This window comes from Meles meles, chromosome 1 (assembly GCF_922984935.1).
Source record: "Meles meles chromosome 1, mMelMel3.1 paternal haplotype, whole genome shotgun sequence".
In the NCBI taxonomy this organism is placed as follows: Eukaryota; Metazoa; Chordata; class Mammalia; order Carnivora; family Mustelidae; genus Meles; species Meles meles.
This window is the reverse complement of record NC_060066.1, coordinates 115,266,114-115,284,765: the sequence shown is the minus strand read 5'-3', so window position 1 is coordinate 115,284,765 and position 18,652 is coordinate 115,266,114. Positions and strand designations below refer to the sequence as shown.

Below are 18,652 nucleotides of genomic sequence, written 5' to 3'. Positions count from 1 at the left end.
AGTGAAAGGAAAGTGGCTGGTCAGAGGTCTTGATTGCAAGCAGTAGAAACTGCCTGGCTGATTAAAGCAGACAGAGTGAGACTCTCTCTTGAGGGGGTTGGGGACGCTCTTGATAGGCATGCTGGCCAGTAGGGGCAAGTCTGTCCTGGGAAGCCCAGGACATACGGCCACCCGAGGTGAGAGGTGGGGTCAGGGACCTCCAAGGTGCTGTGGGCAGCCCATGACAGCCAGATTATTGGTAGGATCACTTACAGAAAAGAGGAGAGGAGAGCATGGAGTCAGTGGAGTTGGGATCCAGCCCCTCCTGAGGAATTTATACTCAGCTATGGGTTCTTCCTTTGTCAGGTCCCTTTGCTACCACACCAGAAGCAGGCATTGGCCTGGTTGTCATGGCGGGAAAGTCAGAAGCCACACGGAGGAATTCTGGGTGAGCAACATGTGTATTGTATGGTTTCATTTGATCCTTTCGACAACTCTGGGGTGGGCACTATGCTGCCGCCCTTTTACAGGTGAAGAAACTGAGGTGCAGGATCGTAAAGCAACATGGTCAAGAGTATGCAGCTGGAGGATCAAGCAGGTCGTGCTGCAGGCGGTAGAAGCTGACATGGCTAATTAAGCAGAGGGGGAGTTCATTCTCTGGTGGCACAGAGAGTTTCTAGGAGGTGTGGAGAGGCAGGCTGGAGGCCAGATATCTAGGAGCATGGCCAAAGCCAAGTACAAACGTGAGTGTCTTGTGGGAACTCTCATGGCTGCTTTGCTCTGTTAGACTCTAAAGGAAAGCATTGCCACCCCAAAGTCAGAGACTCCTGTCTCCACCTCTTCCTGCAGAAAGGGATTCACAGGAGCCTCTTTTCTCAAGTGCTTGCATCTAAATTGAGCTCTTGTGGGAGTATGTGTGTTCTCCTGAGGCAAGGCACACTGCCAGGGACTTAGGTGCAGGGAACCCTCAAAAGCAAGTTTTCCATGCTCTGCTTTGGAGACTCATCAGACTAAAAATTTCCAAGGTGCTCAGCTTCTAGAAAACATGACAGGTGGCCACAGTGGCTAGGAAGTAAGTGGCTGTGACAAGGCTCCCCAGGACCACCTCCAGGGTCAACGATTTGCAAGGAGGAGGCACAGCATATAGTCATACGCATGGCTAGGATTTCTTTTCTTTTTTTTTTTTTTTTTTAAAGATTTTATTTATTTATTTGACAGAGATCACAAGTAGGCAGAGAGGCAGGCAGAGAGAAAGAGAGAGAGAGGAGGAAACAGGCTTCCCACTGAGCAGAGAGCCCGATGCGGGGCTCGATCCCAGGACCCCGGGATCATGACCTGAGCCGAAGGCAGAGGCTTTAACCCACTGAGCCACCCAGGCGCCCCATGGCTAGGATTTCTTGCAAAATAAAAAAAAAAAATTATTTTGATGTGCTGTGACTTGAAATCTGCAAAGGGGAAAAACCACGGGGCAAAGTTCAGGGGACATCAGGTGGAAGCTTCCAGAGGCCTTTCCCAGTGAAGTCACAGGGTGATGACATGCATAAGATGTTGTCAAGCATGGGAGTTTGGCCCCTGGGTGTTTGCTGGTAGCTGGTCACACCGGTAACTTCGGGCCTGGTCTGTCCTGAAATGCCAGGCTTCCCGAAGGAAAGCAGGTGTTCGGCATAAACCATAGTGTTTGTGCACGCAGTGCAGGCACAGTGAGCTGCCCTAAGAAGTTCTGGGAGTTGTCGGAATACTGCTTGCATTGGAGTTCGCAGCCACAATGTGAGCCAGAACCCTTGCTGGGACATTTTAATTCTGCTTATGTCAGAATGATTATTTAAACTGTTACAGTGAGGGTGAGAATATTTTTTAGGGTATAAATAGCAAATTCAATGAGAGAGAGGTTCAGTGATGGGCACAATGACAGTGTCTGAAAAATGTTAGTTTATGCTCCTTTTTGATGAATAAGTTAAGGGAATGGGGGACTGTTTTGAATTATCTCCATCTGCTGGATCTTTCTGATTTGGCGGAGTGAAAAAAGACGGGGCAGTGTCAGCAAACTGAGACAGCCAGCCAGTGAATGCTAGGTAAGTGAATGTTAGGCAAGTAACAGTACAACGCACACAGGAGTGAGGTCTAAATAATAAACTTTGAGTTTTGCAAAGATCATGGTAAATGTCTTTGATCTTGATAATGAGGAGGAGGGGCGAGGGTTCCTCCTCAGGTTCCCAAGGTCAAGGATTTGTTAGGGTCAGAAATAATAGTGCCTGAACCAGCAGCGACTGCGCATCAAGGACTCAGGTCTACCAGTGGTCTCTTCTGTGGAAGTGGATGCGATTCTTTGCTCTAAGTGATAAACTCTCTGACTTCGGTTTTGCTTTTCCAGCGGACGATATGGGATTAGGGAAAACCCTGACGATGATTGCACTCATCCTGTCCCAGAAGAATCAAGAGAAGAACAAAGAGGACAAAAACACGGCCTTGACTTGGCTTTCCAGAGATGGTATACAAATGCCTTCATAGCTTCTTATTTCCTAAATTGTTTGAGCCAGTGGTGAGTGGGTGTGTTTTAGCTGTGAAAGAATACTTTTGGTCCTGTGTCATTAATCGATCAGAAAACCAGTGTTAGACTCTGTCCTCTGGCATCATTTCTGAGGCTGAATCTGCTCATTATCAGTGATCATTTCCTCTTTTGCCATAAACGTAGCCTGACCTGTGATTCGAAAAAAGTGTATAGAGAAAGCCAAGCCTCTGGAATGGCTCCAATGAGGATTCTTGTTAACATTAAGGACACAGGTACAGGGCCGGGTCAAATGAGTTAATACATAATTTTTTAAAGGAAGGTCCGTCACAACCTCTGATTTTAGCAGAAGCTGTTTCCAAGTTTTCTGAAATTCTGTAAGTTTCCAATTCTAGACAATTTCTGTCTCACCATAGCCGTGGTTGTTAAGATAAAATAACTGTCTGAGTACTTTCAAGGTCCTGTCTGTAACATGTCAGCAACCCCACTTCACACATGCCCTGTCTTAGGGGTTTTGTACTTGTGTTATAGCATGGATGTAATTAAGTTATGCTTTCCAGAAAAAAGTAATAATACCCCCTGTAACCTATCAGCTCAGGACAAGGTAGGAAAAGATCCCACTTCTACCTCTTGACCACCGTGAAAGCACATTGGGTTTTTTAGACCGAGGCCACAGACTACACCCTTTCCTCTCCCTCTAGCTACTCTCTCTGTCTAACATTTATACGAGGGAAAATAAAGAAGTGGTTTGAGTCATTTCCCATTCTATTCTGTGCCTTATGTGGAAATAAGAGCAGCAGTCTGTTAAAAATACTGATCAAAGGAATAAAAGTCAAGAGGAAGAGGAGGTACCTTGAAGGAGTTTAAGTCTATTTAATGAGAGCAATGAGGTGTTGATTTTTTTTTCCCCTCAAGACTCCTGTGAGTTCACTTCCCATGGAACGCTGATCATCTGTCCTGCCTCCCTGATCCATCACTGGAAAAACGAGGTGATGAAACGTGTGAGCAACAACACACTAAGAGTCTGTCTCTATCACGGGCCCAATCGGGATCAACGTGCAAAAGTGTAAGTGCAGAAACATGGCCGTGGGCACGAGCCCTCAGCCTTTTGGCTTGAGCAGCCCTATTGGCCTTCCTGTTCTCCCCAAGCTCTCAGGTAGTCAGGACTCATGGTTCTTGTGAAGACCGAAGGCACTGTCACCACCCAGCATCCGCCAGCTGTGCTAAGAGATGCATCTTTGAAGAGAATGGTGTTCTTTTGTTCTTGTCACCATCCTCAGCAAGAGTGGCCCTATGAGGTAGCCCGAGCTGCTGAGCTGCAGGCCACGGAGCCCTGGAACAGGGGTCTGCCACAGTTACTGCATTCTTGTGGAATTTCTGATTCCAAATTCATATTCTTTCCGTTCGTGTGAGTGCAACCAGCCCAGTCTGACAGAGCATCTTGCTAGAATATTAATGATTAGTCGGTGTAGACTGGCTGTGTTTTTCACATAGGAATCATTTAAGAAGTTTTAGATTGAAGAGTTTAGGATTCGGCCCAACTGAACTCCTCAAGGAGGAGGATCAGGAAGGAGGAAGGAAAATGTTTCCCCAGATGGTAATTTTAATCCTAGTCTTTGCCTTTTGGCTTTAAAGGATTTTTTTGTTTTTTAAGGTTTTATTTTTAAGTAATCTGTACACCCAAGGTAGGGCTTGAACTTCAACCCCAAGAACATCAACCCCAAGACCGAGAGTCACATGTTTCACCAACTGAGCCAGCCAAGAACCACTAAAGGAGTTTTTTGTTCTTTTTTTTTTTTAATATTTTATTTATTTATTTGAAAGAGAGATAGTGAGAGAGAGCATGAGTGAGGAGAAGGTCAGAGAGAGAAGCAGACTCCCCGTGAGCTGGGAGTCCGATGCGGGACTCGATCCCGGGACTCCAGGATCATGACCTGAGCTGAAGGCAGTCACTCAACCAACTGAGCCACCCAGGCGCCCCTGTTTTTTGTTCTTAATTGTAATATGATGGTCTGGGTTGAATACTTATTGATCTAATCAAGAACGGAGTTTCTGCTTCTAAATAATCTCCCCAGCCTGTCCTATCGGATTATTTTATCTCCTAAAGAATAGAGCGGTAGTCTTTTAGAGGTGAGTTGCAAAAGCGGGGGCCTTAGGTCTTACACCCACTCTCACGAGTGAGGGTCACTCTAGCAGACGGAAGGTGTCAGGGCGTCTGTGACAGGCCTGTGTCCCTTCTCCAGCAGAGTACTGTCAGTGGCTGGCCTTTGTTCTAGATAGTTTTTTTTTAAGTGATTTTACTTATTTATTTCAGAGAGAGAGAGAGAGAGAATGAGCAGGGTGGAGTGACAGAAGGAGAGGGGGAAGCCGACTCCCTGCTGAGGAGGGAGCTCGATGCAGAACTCAATCCCAGGACCCTGGGATCATGACCTGAGCCCAAGGCAGACGCGTAACCAACTGAGCCACCCAGATGCCGCTCTTGTAGATAGTTGTTAAAGATAAATTGTACCTTACTTGATTTGCACTTTAGTCATATGTGATTTGGTATTCAGAATGTACTAGTTGACTGATTGGAGTCATTCTTAATTCTTCTTCTCTATGTTATGCTAAGTCACCGTGTAAACAGTGCTCCCTCTGAATTAGGCAGATCATTTTTATCAAAGTATTTATGGACATTATCCCAGATGCACAGTATTAAGTTTCATTGGAAAAAAGATTGTGCCTTTTGATAAGAATCTTTACATGTAGAGTGCATAGGCAAGGTAAACTCAAAGCTTACAGCATGTATTTTTTTACCCAAATGTCAAGGCTGGATTAATGGGTTTTTAGAAATCCGTTATAGGATGATAAGGCAAAAGATCAGATCTAGATGAACAGTGCTTTGAGGGCTTCTTACTTCCCTGGGACTTCAGCATCGATCTAGCTCAAAGCATTACTAAATGTTAATTCCTAACCCTACCCTACTCCTTTCGTTGCCAAATCCTAACTAGCTTTGTATGACTCCAGCTAGAGATTTTTCTTTCTGACTCATGCGGTGGGAATAGGGAGACCATTTAGCTATAGTAAGCAGACTATAAAAATGATCTGAGGTGAACATAAGGCAATGAGTAAAATTTACGTCTCGTGAACCATGTATATGTGGATTAAGGACATGAATTAATGAATTCTGCCAGTGTGCCTCCAGTGTGGGCATTTTCATAAAGGGATCCTCTCCACCTCTCCTGTCAGTCATGGAGGGATTGTTTACCATTTGCTTTGTGTCCTATCTGTGCAGCCTCTGTACTTATGACATCGTGATCACTACCTATAACCTTCTGGCCAAGGAGATTCCTACACAGAAAGAAGAGGGAGTGACCCTCAGTGCAAACCCCAGTGTGGGGAAGGTGAGTCTGGAAGCCACACCTCATAATTTTTTTTTTTTTTTTTTAAGATTTTATTTATTCACTTGCGAGAGAGCAAACACAAGCAGAGGGAGCAGAGAGAGAGGGAGAAACAGGCTCCCCGCTGAGCAAGAAGCCCAACGTGGGGCTCGATCCCAGGACCCCGAGATCACAACCCGAGCCGAAGGCAGATGTTTAACCGATTGAGCCACCCAGGCACCCCCGTACCTCATAATTTAACCAGAGTCTATCCACAGCATCACACACAGCAAAGGTACCTTCCCGTGAGGTCAGGAATGGCCTAAACATTCCATCTATAGAAGGGGAAAGTTCTTTCCTCTCTTCCTTTCCTTTTATTCTAGACATCACTTGACTGTGGGAGCCCCACCCGTTACACTATTTATCTTAGAGTCTTCCTTGGTGTACTTGTAGGATATTTTTTATATTTACTGTGAAGACTAGTATTTTATTTTTTTAAAGATTTTATTTATTTATTTGACAGATCACAAGTAGGCAGAGAGCAGGGGGGCGGGGGAAGCAGGCTTCCTGCTGAGCAGAGAGCCCCATGTGGGGCTCAATCCAGGACCCTGGGATCATGACCTGCGGAAGGCAGAGGCTTAACCCACTGAGCCACCCAGGCCCCTCAAAGACTAGTATTTTAGGACGAGTATTTTTGTATTAAGTGGTAATTGCCTGCCTCTCTTCTGTCTCCCAGGGAAAGAGGTTGCAAACAGTGAGGCCACAAAGGGGCCTGAGGCTAAATGATAACCAGGCAAAAACCCTGATTGTCTGATTGTTCGTGAGGGCGCCCAGGGCCCTCTCAGTTACTCAGCGTGGAGGCTTTTTTGTGTAGTTTCTGTGAGACGTTTTTCTCCTGAAAATACAGACAGCACTGTTCCCAGAACAAATCTTTGCACGTTCTTATTTTTTGTCTGATCTCCATATTTGCGGAAATCTCTGGAATGCTTCTCTAGAACAGCAGCTCTGACTTCTTGTTGATAATGAACTATTCCCATCCTTTAGTGGTTCCTCACGGCTTTCAGGATAAGACCCTAGTTCCTGTATGTGATGTATGAGGCTTGATGACCTTGCCCTGCTTGGGCGTCCCTCATCTCCTGCGGCCCAGCCCTCCCTGCTGCAGCGCATGCTCAGTACCCGGGGATGTGTGTCTGCCCTGCTCTGTCATGGCTTCTGTGCCTTTTCCTTCTCTCTGAATGGAAGGCTTTGCCTCCCTGCCTTTTCCAGGTTAATTTGGTTTGTTTTTTTCACCTGCTTCAAGAATCCTTTAATCCTTTGTTTAAATACCTCTATTAGCACCTTGAGCTTATTTATGTCCTCGCCCTCCACACATTCAGCGGGTACTGAGTATCCGGTATGTGCCAGCTGCTGTTTCAGGTGTTAGGGATACAGCAGTGACCCACACTGACGAGAGGCCTCCAGGATCTACTGGGTTGTCCAGTGGGACTTCATACATAAACATCGCCTGTGATAAATCTTTCTCCTTGTTTTTCTTCCCGCTCCATTGTGAGCTTCTTAAGGCTAGGAACTGTTCTTTATGGCTGACTTCGTACCCTACATTATAAAAATAGACTTGGCAGTGAATTTTTTTGCAGTGACTTTTTTGGTCAGTTTCGTAAATATTTGATTGAAATGGGCGAATTTCCAGTCTCGACACCTAGTGCAGTCCTGACCCACAGCTGTTGCTCACTTTGGAGTTTTAACTTGAAAACTCAAGTTAAAAGATTTTTACTCTTAAGCATCTTTTTTTTTTTTTAAAGATTTTATTTATTTATTTGACAGAGATCACAAGTAGGCAGAGAGGCAGGCAGAGAGAGAGAGGAGGAAGCAGGCTCTCTGCTCAGCAGGGAGCAGAGAGCCCGATGTGGGGCTCGATCCCACAACCCTAAGATCATGACCTGAGGCAAAGGCAGAGGCTTTAACCCACTGAGCCACCCAGGCGCCCCAAGCATCTTTTTTTAAATTAAAGATATATTTATTTGAAAGAGAGAGGGAGAAAGAGAGCGAGCACAAGGGGCAGAGGGAGAGAGAGAATTTCAAGCAGACTCCTGATGTGGGGCTCTATCTCAAAACCCTGAGATCACAACCTGAGCCGAAACCAAGGGTTGAAGGCTTAACTGACTGTGCCACCCAGGTGCCCTACTCTCAAGCATCTTAAACTCAAGGATTGGGGCCCCCCAGTCAACTTGTTTGTTTCTACCCACTGAGAGTCTCCACTTTTGGTTTCTTCAGTTTAATTCTCATTTCAGTATACCCAATCTGAGCCCTCAAACTGGACGGTGAGAGTGAACCCTCACTACTCGTTCATTGTTTCCCCTCCTCTTCTTGAAGACATGTACATTTTTCCATACTGTTGATGATATCACTTGGGTTTCTTCCAGGATAGTGCAAAAACACCTTTGCTTCGAATAGTCTGGGCTCGAATCATACTAGATGAAGCTCACTGTGTGAAGAATCCGCGAGTTCAGACTTCCATGGCTGTGTGCAGGCTCCAGGCCCGGGCCCGTTGGGCTGTCACTGGAACACCCATTCAGAACACCTTGTTGGACATGTATTCACTGCTGAAGTGAGTAAAACTCCTCGGGATTATGTAAATGCGAACCATTTAGTTAACCCTTCATTGTTATTGCATATCTCACAACAAAGCTCCAGAACATGCCAGATTATCTCACGTAGGGAATGGCAAGCTTTTCGACCTTTAAAGGGCAAATGAATTCATATTATGAGAAGATAATCGGCTGATGGCCTGGCAGATACAGGACTAGGATTCTATCTAGGCCCTATATATGGAAAAATATAGGATGGATTAAAAGGAAATAGAAGCCTTCTTTCTTCAGTCCAGTGAATGTTTTGGGCTTTTTCTGTTTTAAAGCGTATGGCCTAGGGTCAGGCCTGCTATTTATTTGAAGAGAACAGAAAAGAATGCTGATTTTAAAGCCCTTGCTTTTATTATTAAGAGGATATGGAATTTCTTTGCTGGCCTTTGAAGCTTTAGGAATAAATTCCAGCTATTGGTTGTAAGTCCTGTTGTGATGATACAGATATCGTTAATGGGAAAATTCACATTTTATAATGTGGTTTTGTTATCAACTTAGATTCTTTTGATGTGTCTTGCAGAGTTTTAGTATGAAATTCACTATTAAAAAATGATTGGATGACAGATATAACAGAAAATTGGATTTGTTTCTCATCTTGTGTGTTTCCTTGGACCCTTATTTACTCCTTAAACCATTCTCTAATTCTTTTTTCCTACTGTCCATCTTATTCCTTAACAAAAAAAGATTTCTCCGTTGTTCTCCATTCGATGATTTCCGACTGTGGAAGAGCCAGGTTGACAATGGTTCAAAGAAAGGAGGAGAACGGTTAAGTATTTTAACCAAGAGCCTTTTGCTGAGGAGAACAAAAGACCAGCTGGACTCCACCGGCCAGCCCTTGGTAATCTCGTTTGTCCCTGTCCCTGGGGAAGGCCAGGGAAGGAGGCTGACCTGTCTTTGCCTTGGCTTGAATAGCCATCTGCTTTGCTCCGGAGCCTCTGAGTGTCCCATCTCCCTGTGAGGGGGCCTAAGTGCTCATGTGTCATAGTCATCCTGTTTTTAGGGCAGGTGGGAGAGCTGCCCAGGGCTTGACTAGGTTTCCAGGGTCCGCCATGGGGAACATACTCTGTAATGCCCAGGTCATTTGTCGGACTTGTGTAGCTGAATTCTTCTCCTCCAGGTGATGCTGCCCCAGCGTAAATTTCAAGTGCACCATTTAAAGCTTTCTGAAGATGAAGAGAATGTTTACAGTGTCCTTTTGGCAAGATCAAGGTGTGTGCAATGAGGAAGTACCTCACATTTATTGTTGTGTGATTCCTGTCCTTCCTTGGGAGTGAATTAAGGGTCCAGTTTCTTCAGACTGCATTTATAATGTTGTTGATGACTTGGATGTCTACCTTCCCTTTTCTGTTTGTTTTGGTTTTTAAATCTCCCTTTCTCTCCCTTCACCTGTTCCCTGGCTTACCTCTGTCTTGTATACACACTGAACCTGTTCTTCATCGGCTTCCTTGCCAAGCAGTGTGGTCGCTCTATACCAGGTGTGTCTGGTTCTGTGGGGCTATGTTGGGAAAGAACATCTCTTTGACCTTCAACCTGTTACTCAGCATCTCATTGGAACTTAAAACAACAAACTGCTCTGTAATCCTTGTCATGTGCTCTTTGTACTTTCTCTAAACCTCTTGTCCTTCCTGAAATTCCAGATTTACTCCTTCCTGCTTGGTACCTTTCATTTCCAATGTGAGTTTTTTTTTCTCCTTGTGTACCTGATGTAATATTATTGTATTTATGGATAAATATAAACCGATACTAATAAATATTAACATTATAATATGTTATAAATTAATAGCTATCATCAGGCATAATATTTATAATATTAATGTGTTTATTGACACTTATTTTAAAAAATGATTTGACTTTTAAAATAATTAATTTTCATTACCTTTGGCCAGTGCTTGCCACGAGCCTGACTTTATTTAACAAGTCTTAGTCAAAATCCTGCTGCAAGCACGGTTAAGCAGTGACCACTAGTAAACCTCTTTGGTCTTAGCAAACATTCCATGTGCATTTTCTCTTTCGATCTGAGGCAGGTCAGCTCTGCGATCCTATCTAAAAGGGCAGGAAGGTGGGGGCAGCCAGTCTGGAAGAAGTCCTGATAATCCATTCGGTAAAGGTAAGTGGTGGGACACTCATAAGTACACACAAGTAACGAGATGTGGATTTAGATCTGTTAAAATTCATGGCTGTGGGATGTTATGAATGCCTGGTATCAGAGACTTGACCTTAGCTAGGAACTCAGACCAAAGCTAAATGAGCCGATCTGCCATCGCCAGACCTGCTCATCTAACTTTTTAAAAGTTACTCTTGAAATCCACGTGTTTACAATGCACCTAGGTCCATAAAGAAAACCAGTATTTCGTGTGGCTTCCTTGGTAGAGAGGTCAGTTACAGCTATGTTACTGAATCGCAGATCAGAGAAGTTCAAAACAGCCTCCTTCAGTTTGTGATTCTTCCCCGTATTTCCGTTGTAAACCCTGTCCTTTTCCATGTTCTTTGTGTCCCTTCGTGGAAGTGGCCCAGGAGTTTGCATCCGCCGGGCCTGGGCCCCGGGTGGCGGCAAGCTTGCCGAGATGCAGCACCCCCCACGTACTGTTGACCCAGTTGCTGAGACTTCGCCAGTGTTGCTGTCACCTGTCTCTGCTGAAGTCGGTAAGAAGAGCCCTTCGTGTGCTCCCCTCCCCAGCGGCTGCCAGAGAGGTCCGTTTCAGGCCTCTGTAACTGGGGTCCAGCCTCCCGGATCAAGGGGAATGGCATTTTGGGGTGTTTCTGTTTTTCTGGTGGGGCAGAGAAGAGGATGCTTCTTTATTTTACTTTATATTAGTTTTTATTGATCTTGAGATTATTCCCATAGTGTTGAGAATAGCTTGTATTGGTTTTGTTTTTGTAAATAAACTTAATTTTAGAATGGAAAATGTCATTTTACTAAACCATTCATGGATACTTTGGTATTTTAGGATGTCATAAAGCCAGTTTAGCTACTAGTTTTTTCTGCCTTCAGGCAGCATGGGGGCTTTTAAGGCTAGTCATGAAAACTCAAGTGTTTATACAGTTGGAAAAGTTGCCTTAACATTGGCTAGAGGCACATCCATAATTAAGATGAGTCTGTTACTATTTCAGAGGAGCTGTGGTAATGTGTTTTGATTATCAATAGCTTAATTAACTCTACTGCTTTAGCTGGGAAAACAGAATGATCATGTAATCTGTCTGGCAAATCTCGAAGAAGTTCCATCATTTGATTTATCTTTCATCTTGTGAAAAACTTGCAAGATTACATTTTAATCAGGCTTTGTCTGAGGAAATACCAATGATGAATTACGAGACATTTTGCTGTATGAAATGTTAAACAGTCCTCACTTTGTTGGCAAATAACATGGCTTGCTTTCTCAACTGTCCACCTCCACCCCCCACCCTGTCCCCTTCCTGTATTCTCAGGCCCTGGACCCGGCAGAACTGAAAAGCGAGGACCTCGCCCTTTCTCTGGAAGAGCAGCTCAGTGCCATGACACTGTCTGAACTCTGTGACACGGAGGCGTCTCCCATCATTTCCCTTAACGGTGAACAGTTCAAGGCAGAGCTTTTTGAGAACACAAGAGCGAGCAGCAAGGTACTTTTGTCACCTCTGTTCTGAGAGAAAAACTTGGATTTTCTCACACATTTTTTCCGTTTGTGAGAGCGACACGTCTGTCCAAGCATATACAGCCATTGAATGGCGAGGCTAGAACTATTAGATGTGAGCTGGTCCAGTTGCCCCTCCAGTCTTAAGTTCTTATTTTATTTCACAAATATAACAAGTCTTATTACCTAGTGGGCTCTCAGAGAGTGATTTGGGCCAGCCCCGCAGCAAGGCACATTTTCTGTCATGGATCACTGGGAAGGTTGCCTATCAGGTTTACACCAGTGACAGGGCCTCAGTGAGTGAGCAGTTTGTTGCAGGAAAGCTTTAAAGGAAAACAACAAAGGCTTGACCCCAGAGACTGTGTAATACATCTGAGCACCAATTGCTTAGACTTGTTGAAAGGCATCCACCTGTGAGTATTATTTCCTAAATTGCCTTCTATCTTCATTAGTCATTTTGTTCTATTTTTATTAAAGCTTTTTGAGGCTGAAGCATTGTAGTAGAGGGAGGCTGAGGTGTGCTGTAACCTGAGGGCTGCCTTTCTATTGCCTGGTTTGGAGTATACGCCATTAGTCTGCGTACCCTGAGAATGGGGCGAGGCCCTCTCTCGGCTGCTGTCTGAAGCTGCCATTCCCAGCCTCAGCTTCTCTTCAAAGGCTTTTTTTTTTTTTTTTTTAAGATTTTATTTATTTATTTGACAGAGATCACAAGCAGGCAGAGAGACAGAGGGGGAAGCAGGCTTCCCACCGAGCAGATAGCCTGATTTGGGGCTCGATCCCAGGACCCTGAGATCATGACCTGAGCCGAAGGCAGAGGCTTTAACCCACTGAGCCACCCAGGTGCCCCAAGTGGTTTATTATTATTATTTTTTTTAATGTAACTAGAAATGAGGTCACTGCCAGGGGAATGGTGTTACTTAAGAATTACTTTTAATTAAACTTTCACAATATCTACTGAGGTCTTTACCACTAGTAACTGAGAGAAACACAGGAAGGACACCATATGTGGACAAACTTCCTGTCGTAGCACCTTCAGAGTAGCTACTGGGTTAAAACTTCGAGTCTTCATAATTTGTGTGCCTCATCTAATACTCGGGTAGTATTTATTCACAGGATGTTTTAAAGTGAGCCCCTTAATAGCGGTTCAAACCATTTAAGGTTGTTTTACTCAGGGAAGGGAGTTTTGGCAGCACACACCTAACCTCATGCAGAATGTTCCTGGAATTGGACCCTTGCTCATGAACCGTGAGTTCGGCTTTCCCACTAAAGTTTTCTCAAAATACCTATCACTGGCTTTTTCATGAGGCAGTCCAAGCACTTACCACAACCTCAAGTCGCCAAGGTGCCGGGCACCTTATGTACCTGCTTTCTTTCTCCCTATGAATTCAGAATGGTCCAGTGCTGTCCTTACTTCCTGTCCAGCACATTTGTTGAGATCGGAAGGCAGCCCCGTGGGTAGTAGGGGCCTCAAGATGTGAGCACCCAAACAAGGGCAGTACAAGGCATAAGCACTGAGGGCGCCTCAGAGTTCGTCTGGGGTGGCCCCTTGTTTCCGTGATGAGGCGTTCGCGCTCTTCACCAGGAGCCCCAAAGGAGTACAACAGAAGAGCTCTCTTCATCTCCCGATTCCTGGTTATTTTCTTCCTCCTTCACCATCCCAGGGACCCTAGAGGCTTTCAAAAGGTCCTTTGCATTAGCAGTTGGGGGGGATGAATCCAGCTGCTTTTCCAACTCATGCTCATGTGCATGGTTCTTACCGACTGCTCCCTTGTGGACTCAGATGTGCCCTGAGGGGGTTTGATAAATACCTGGAAAGCTTTTGGGGGAAGCCTTAGCAAGTGTCGCTCAGACTGGTGGGTGGGTCTCTTCTTTAACAGCCTTTGGAGTGGGCCCTAAACTTGGTAAAGCTCTTGGATTTTCTCTTCCTGCAAATGTTAGGAGAGTACTTTCTCTGCTCTGGCTCCGTGCTGGCCACTAGGGGAACGAACCAAAATGAACCAGTCCTCTGTTGCTCTGCTTCCTTGCAGCACCTCAGGTCATGATGGCAAGAGATGATTAAGACACAGTGGGTAGTGTGGAAAAGACAGTGCTAGAAACAAAAGGAGCCCAAGTAGCCCGGAGGCAGTAGGCATCTAACCCTACTTTGGGATTAGTGAGGGCCCCTCAGAAGTGATGTTGATCTGACATGGAAGGGTGTTCCAGGCAGAGGGAAGAGAGTGGACAAAGATGAGACAAAACATGGCTTAGCAGAGGAGGAACTCTGGTATAACAGGAGCATCATTTGAGGAGGGGCTAAGCTGAGGCCAGAGCAGCACGGAGCTGGTAGGTCATTATCAGGAGCTTGGGTTCTGTCCTCGGTGGGAAGGCCCTGTGGGAGGGGAGGAAAGTAACAGACTGGCATTTTAGAAACAGCCCTTGGGCTGCAGAGAAGAGAGTGACCTAGAGTGGGGTCAGACCAGAGGCAGGCCGTTCAGAAGTTCAGGTGAGGGATGCTGGAGAAAAGCGAATTTGCTACAACTTAACATATACTGATTAACATTTCCCAGATTACATCTCTGTTGGTGGAATTGGAGGCAATCCGAGGAAATTCAGGGTCCCAGAAGAGGTAAATGTTATTTTATTACCCAAGTATTGTTTGTGATGAGTCCAGAAACTCTGATACTGCTGATAGTTCTGAATCTCAGCTTTTTATAAATCCAGGACCTTGAATCCTCCTCAGCAGAAAGCACTGAGGTTACAGCACACATTCTCTATGATTCCTAGTTAAATTATTTGTGGCACTGATTGAGAAGGAAGTCCTTAGAGGATCAGAGTGAGCTAAGCATCTGGAGAAGTGTTTAAAAGTAGTGAAGCCCCCAAAGAAAAGCAGGGGAGTGACAGGTGCAAAAGGCAGTGTGAGGTGTGTGGTCAGACAGGGAGCCCCGAGGTGCTGGGAAGGTTCTCGAGTGGGGCGCATGGATCCATTCGTTGTTACCCTCACATGTGTGTTATGGATCTGCATTTGTATATGTGGGATATTTTGATTTTTAAAACTTACAACCCTAATTGAAACATAGCACAAGGTGTGAGGGTAGAGACATGCCAGCAGCTTACAGGCGCTGGCAAAGGAGGGCGGCCTGTGCATCCCTTCCCTGCAGGACCACAGATCTTAGATGATAGGAAGCTGCAGCCCTTATTTTAGGCCGACCACCACTGTATACTGATCTCATCTAGCATGAGACAAATGACAACCTGGATCTGGAAACAACTGGAAGCATCCTCACCTTTAGATGTGACCTAAGCATGTGCCTTTGCCCCGCAGGGGACAGAAGACCTTTCTGGATCCACATTTGATGACTGAATGTTAAGAGTAACTGGGGTGTTGAGACCCTGCTGATGAATTTGTTTCATCTCTTTGGCGGGGGGCAGCGTGCTGATGATGTTGTGTTCTTCTTCCTTCCAGCGTCGTGGTCTCCCAGTGGACCAGCATGCTGCAGGTCGTAGCGAGGCACCTTCAGAGGCACGGCCTGACTTATGCCACCATTGATGGTTCTGTCAGCCCCAAACAGAGGATGGACTTGGTGGAGGCCTTTAACAGCTCCAGGGGCCCCCAGGTATGAGCTGGTCACAGAGCTCCATCACCTGTCACAGAGAGCACCTTGTTCTCAGTTACATGGCGAGAACTGCCGTGTAAACACATTTGTGGCCTTGATCCTTCCCTGTACTTTTAATTTATTAGACATTTACTGGGGTACGTATCGAAGTATACAGGTACTTGAAAGAAAATAAAATACCAGGGCTAAAAGCAGAGGAAGAGCAGACCTCGTTGACTTAAGCGATCTCTGTGGACGAGGCCAGCCTTGAAGGGTAGGTGGGAGTTGGATACGAGGAAGTGTGGGGAGATCTGGAGGGACAGGGAACATGGAAAGCACTGGTGGCCTGGGGAGGCAGGAAGAGCAGCAGCGGCAGGAGGGTGGAGGGTGCAGAGACTGTGGGAGTGGACAGAATCTGATTAATGGAAAGTTCCATGAAAGTGCCTTGAGCCAGGCACCCCCCGTGCTCTAAATTGCAGCATTTGTGTATTTTGGCAGGCGTACAATTCATGTTTTGAGGTTGAGTCACAAAAACATCAGAAGTGAACAGTTTTCTTCAAGGGGAGGGGAGTGCATCTCAAAGAGTTTTTTTTGACAGCAGAGGGAAATTTGATAGGAACGTGGTACTTATCTGTATTGATCTTAGGTTTGAATCAGAGACAGAGGGAGAGGTGTATTAGGAGATCAGATCTGTGTAAAGGGAATGCCATGCTTTCTTTTGAAGGTTATGCTAATATCTCTCTCGGCTGGAGGTGTGGGTCTAAACCTGACTGGAGGAAACCACCTTTTTCTTCTGGACATGCACTGGTAATGACTCTGGATTTATCTTGCCTTGTCTTAGCATAGCTGGGCGGGGGCAGGGGGGTTGCTGACTTCTTCTGGAGAGGCTGCTCTTTTTGTATTGGGCCATTGCCTCGGCTGCACACCTGTGCACAGGTCCTGGTCTGTACAGGGTGTGGGGCTCTTGATGGCCCCGAATTCCTGAGCAAGCCAGGCTTCAAATGACTGCTTAAAATAGCATTCACCTTACTGTTAATCTTACATCTGTTTCCATGGAAACTGGGAAGAAGTCTTTTTCTCCTGGCTAAGAGCCACATCACTCAGTTTTACCTCTTCAGAATACCATATTTCATGCCATTTGTGGACATCCAAGGAATCTCAGCTCTGGAAAAGAAGGAGAAGCTTTACTCCAAAAGGAAAAGGAGAAGGAATTTTCTAGTCATGTTAGGAATATGCTTAACACAAGGCCCTTGGCTGCGCGAGTAGTATCAACATTGGGAGCGTAACCGCAAATTTTCTGGAAATAAGATAAATGAGTGTGTGTGTTGGTAGGAGAAAAATGTCCTAATTAGTCTCAGTTTGGGGATTTCCAGTTATGCCAAGCAGAGATCGCTGCATATTCGTCTGGTTTTCCAGGTGGCCCAGATTGGCACACTTAGGCCAACCCAGTACCATCTTCTGGGAGAATGTTTTTAGGTCTTAGGACTCCCTGATACGTTTGAGGGAGGAGAGCAGAGTGGGAGTTAAATGCTGATTTCTGGGGGCGCCTGGCTGGCTCAGTCGAGTGTGCAAGTCTTGATCTCAGGGTTGTGAGTTCGAGCCCCCCTGTTGGGTATGGAGATTACTTAAAATCTTCAAAAAATAAAGAAATGCTCTTTTCTGAAATGGAGAAATGTTGTCCAAGGTTTTAAAGAGATAAGATGAGAAACTAGTTTGGTGTTGATAGCATCTGCAAAGAAGGAAGAAATTATGTCTCTTTAGTTGAATCCCAGAATATCAAAAAGGTGTTCCGGGGTACCTGAGTGGCTTAGTCGGTTAAGCATCTGCCTTTGGCTCAGGCCATGATCTCAGGGTCTTGGGATCGAGCCCCACATCGACTCCCTGCTCAGTCCTGGGAGAGTGCTTCTCCGTTTACCCCTCCCGCCAGCTTGTGCTCTCTCTCTCACTCACTCTCTCAAGTAAATAAAATCTTTACAGAAAAAAAGAAAGAGAAAGCTGTTCCCTCTCGTTAGGCAGCCATCGTGTTTCCAAGTGGCAATCTCAGGTACAGAGGATTGAGGTGAGGTGACTTGCCCAAGTTCATCCAACTGGTTAGTGACCGAATTGGAGCATCGGTTCACCTGTGTTACTTAAAGTTACTTAAAGTCAGCTGATGGTGGTGCTGAGTTTCTGTTGGCAAAATGACCTGAGTTTCTCATTTGAGGGCAAGAAGGTATCTGACACTAACCGTTCTGGGGCCAGCGTAGCCAAGGACAGGGATTTGCAAGCTTTCTGTAAATATTTTAGGCCAGATGTTAACTATTTTAGACCTCAAAGTCCCCATGGGTCTCTGTCCCGTATTTTTCACTGCGGGCTTTTTGTTTATTTGGTTTTTTTCTGACCCTTTAAAACTGTGAGCCCCATTTGTAGGTGCAGAACCATCCAGAAATAGCTGCAGGCCGCCTCTGCCCAGGGGCCTTGACCACCTAGTCCAGGGTGGCAGCACCTTTGAGCCTTGCCTCTCTTTTCACAGGAATCCATCACTTGAAGACCAGGCCTGTGACCGAATTTACCGCGTCGGGCAGCAGAAAGATGTTGTTGTGCACAAGTAAGTGAAGACCTGCTGGGGCTTAGGCTCCTTCACAGGCTTTCCCTTTGTGCCAGTCTTTCTTGGGTCCTGTTTTAACAGAATGTAAAATATTTGGCGATCATTTGACTAGTGATGCTCCTGAGGCACGACGCCCTTGGTATTCACAGTCCAGAAGGGAACACAAGCAATTTGGGGGTGACCTTGGGGTTGGTTGGTCCCTGTAAGAGAAGAAAAGGCTTGTATATTAGGGTTAGGGAAAGTGCCCTCCTCCCCACCCTTTGTTTATTAGTTTTTTGCTTTTAACTTTTATGTTGACATAACTTTGGACATGCAGAAAAGGATGTAAGAGTTCTTAAAAGAATAATATCCCCCAAAATCTTGTTTGTAAAAATAGCAGAAACTGCTCGTGTGCTGTAGCACATG

General features: G+C 45.5%; 1 protein-coding gene across 1 annotated transcript in view; it reads left to right on the top strand.

The window, feature by feature from the left end:
- The window catches only part of TTF2 (transcription termination factor 2), a 42,282-nt gene that overhangs the window by 19,712 nt on the left and 3,918 nt on the right, over positions 1–18,652 (top strand). The window contains exons 9-22 of the mRNA XM_046027361.1: positions 346–427; positions 2,351–2,467; positions 3,401–3,551; positions 5,760–5,868; positions 8,265–8,449; positions 9,165–9,318; positions 9,598–9,689; positions 10,505–10,587; positions 10,987–11,123; positions 11,907–12,077; positions 14,635–14,693; positions 15,531–15,681; positions 16,385–16,467; positions 18,173–18,247. Of these exons, the coding sequence (XP_045883317.1) occupies positions 346–427; positions 2,351–2,467; positions 3,401–3,551; positions 5,760–5,868; positions 8,265–8,449; positions 9,165–9,318; positions 9,598–9,689; positions 10,505–10,587; positions 10,987–11,123; positions 11,907–12,077; positions 14,635–14,693; positions 15,531–15,681; positions 16,385–16,467; positions 18,173–18,247 (1,649 nt within the window). The remainder of the gene's footprint in view (positions 1–345; positions 428–2,350; positions 2,468–3,400; positions 3,552–5,759; positions 5,869–8,264; positions 8,450–9,164; positions 9,319–9,597; positions 9,690–10,504; positions 10,588–10,986; positions 11,124–11,906; positions 12,078–14,634; positions 14,694–15,530; positions 15,682–16,384; positions 16,468–18,172; positions 18,248–18,652) is intronic.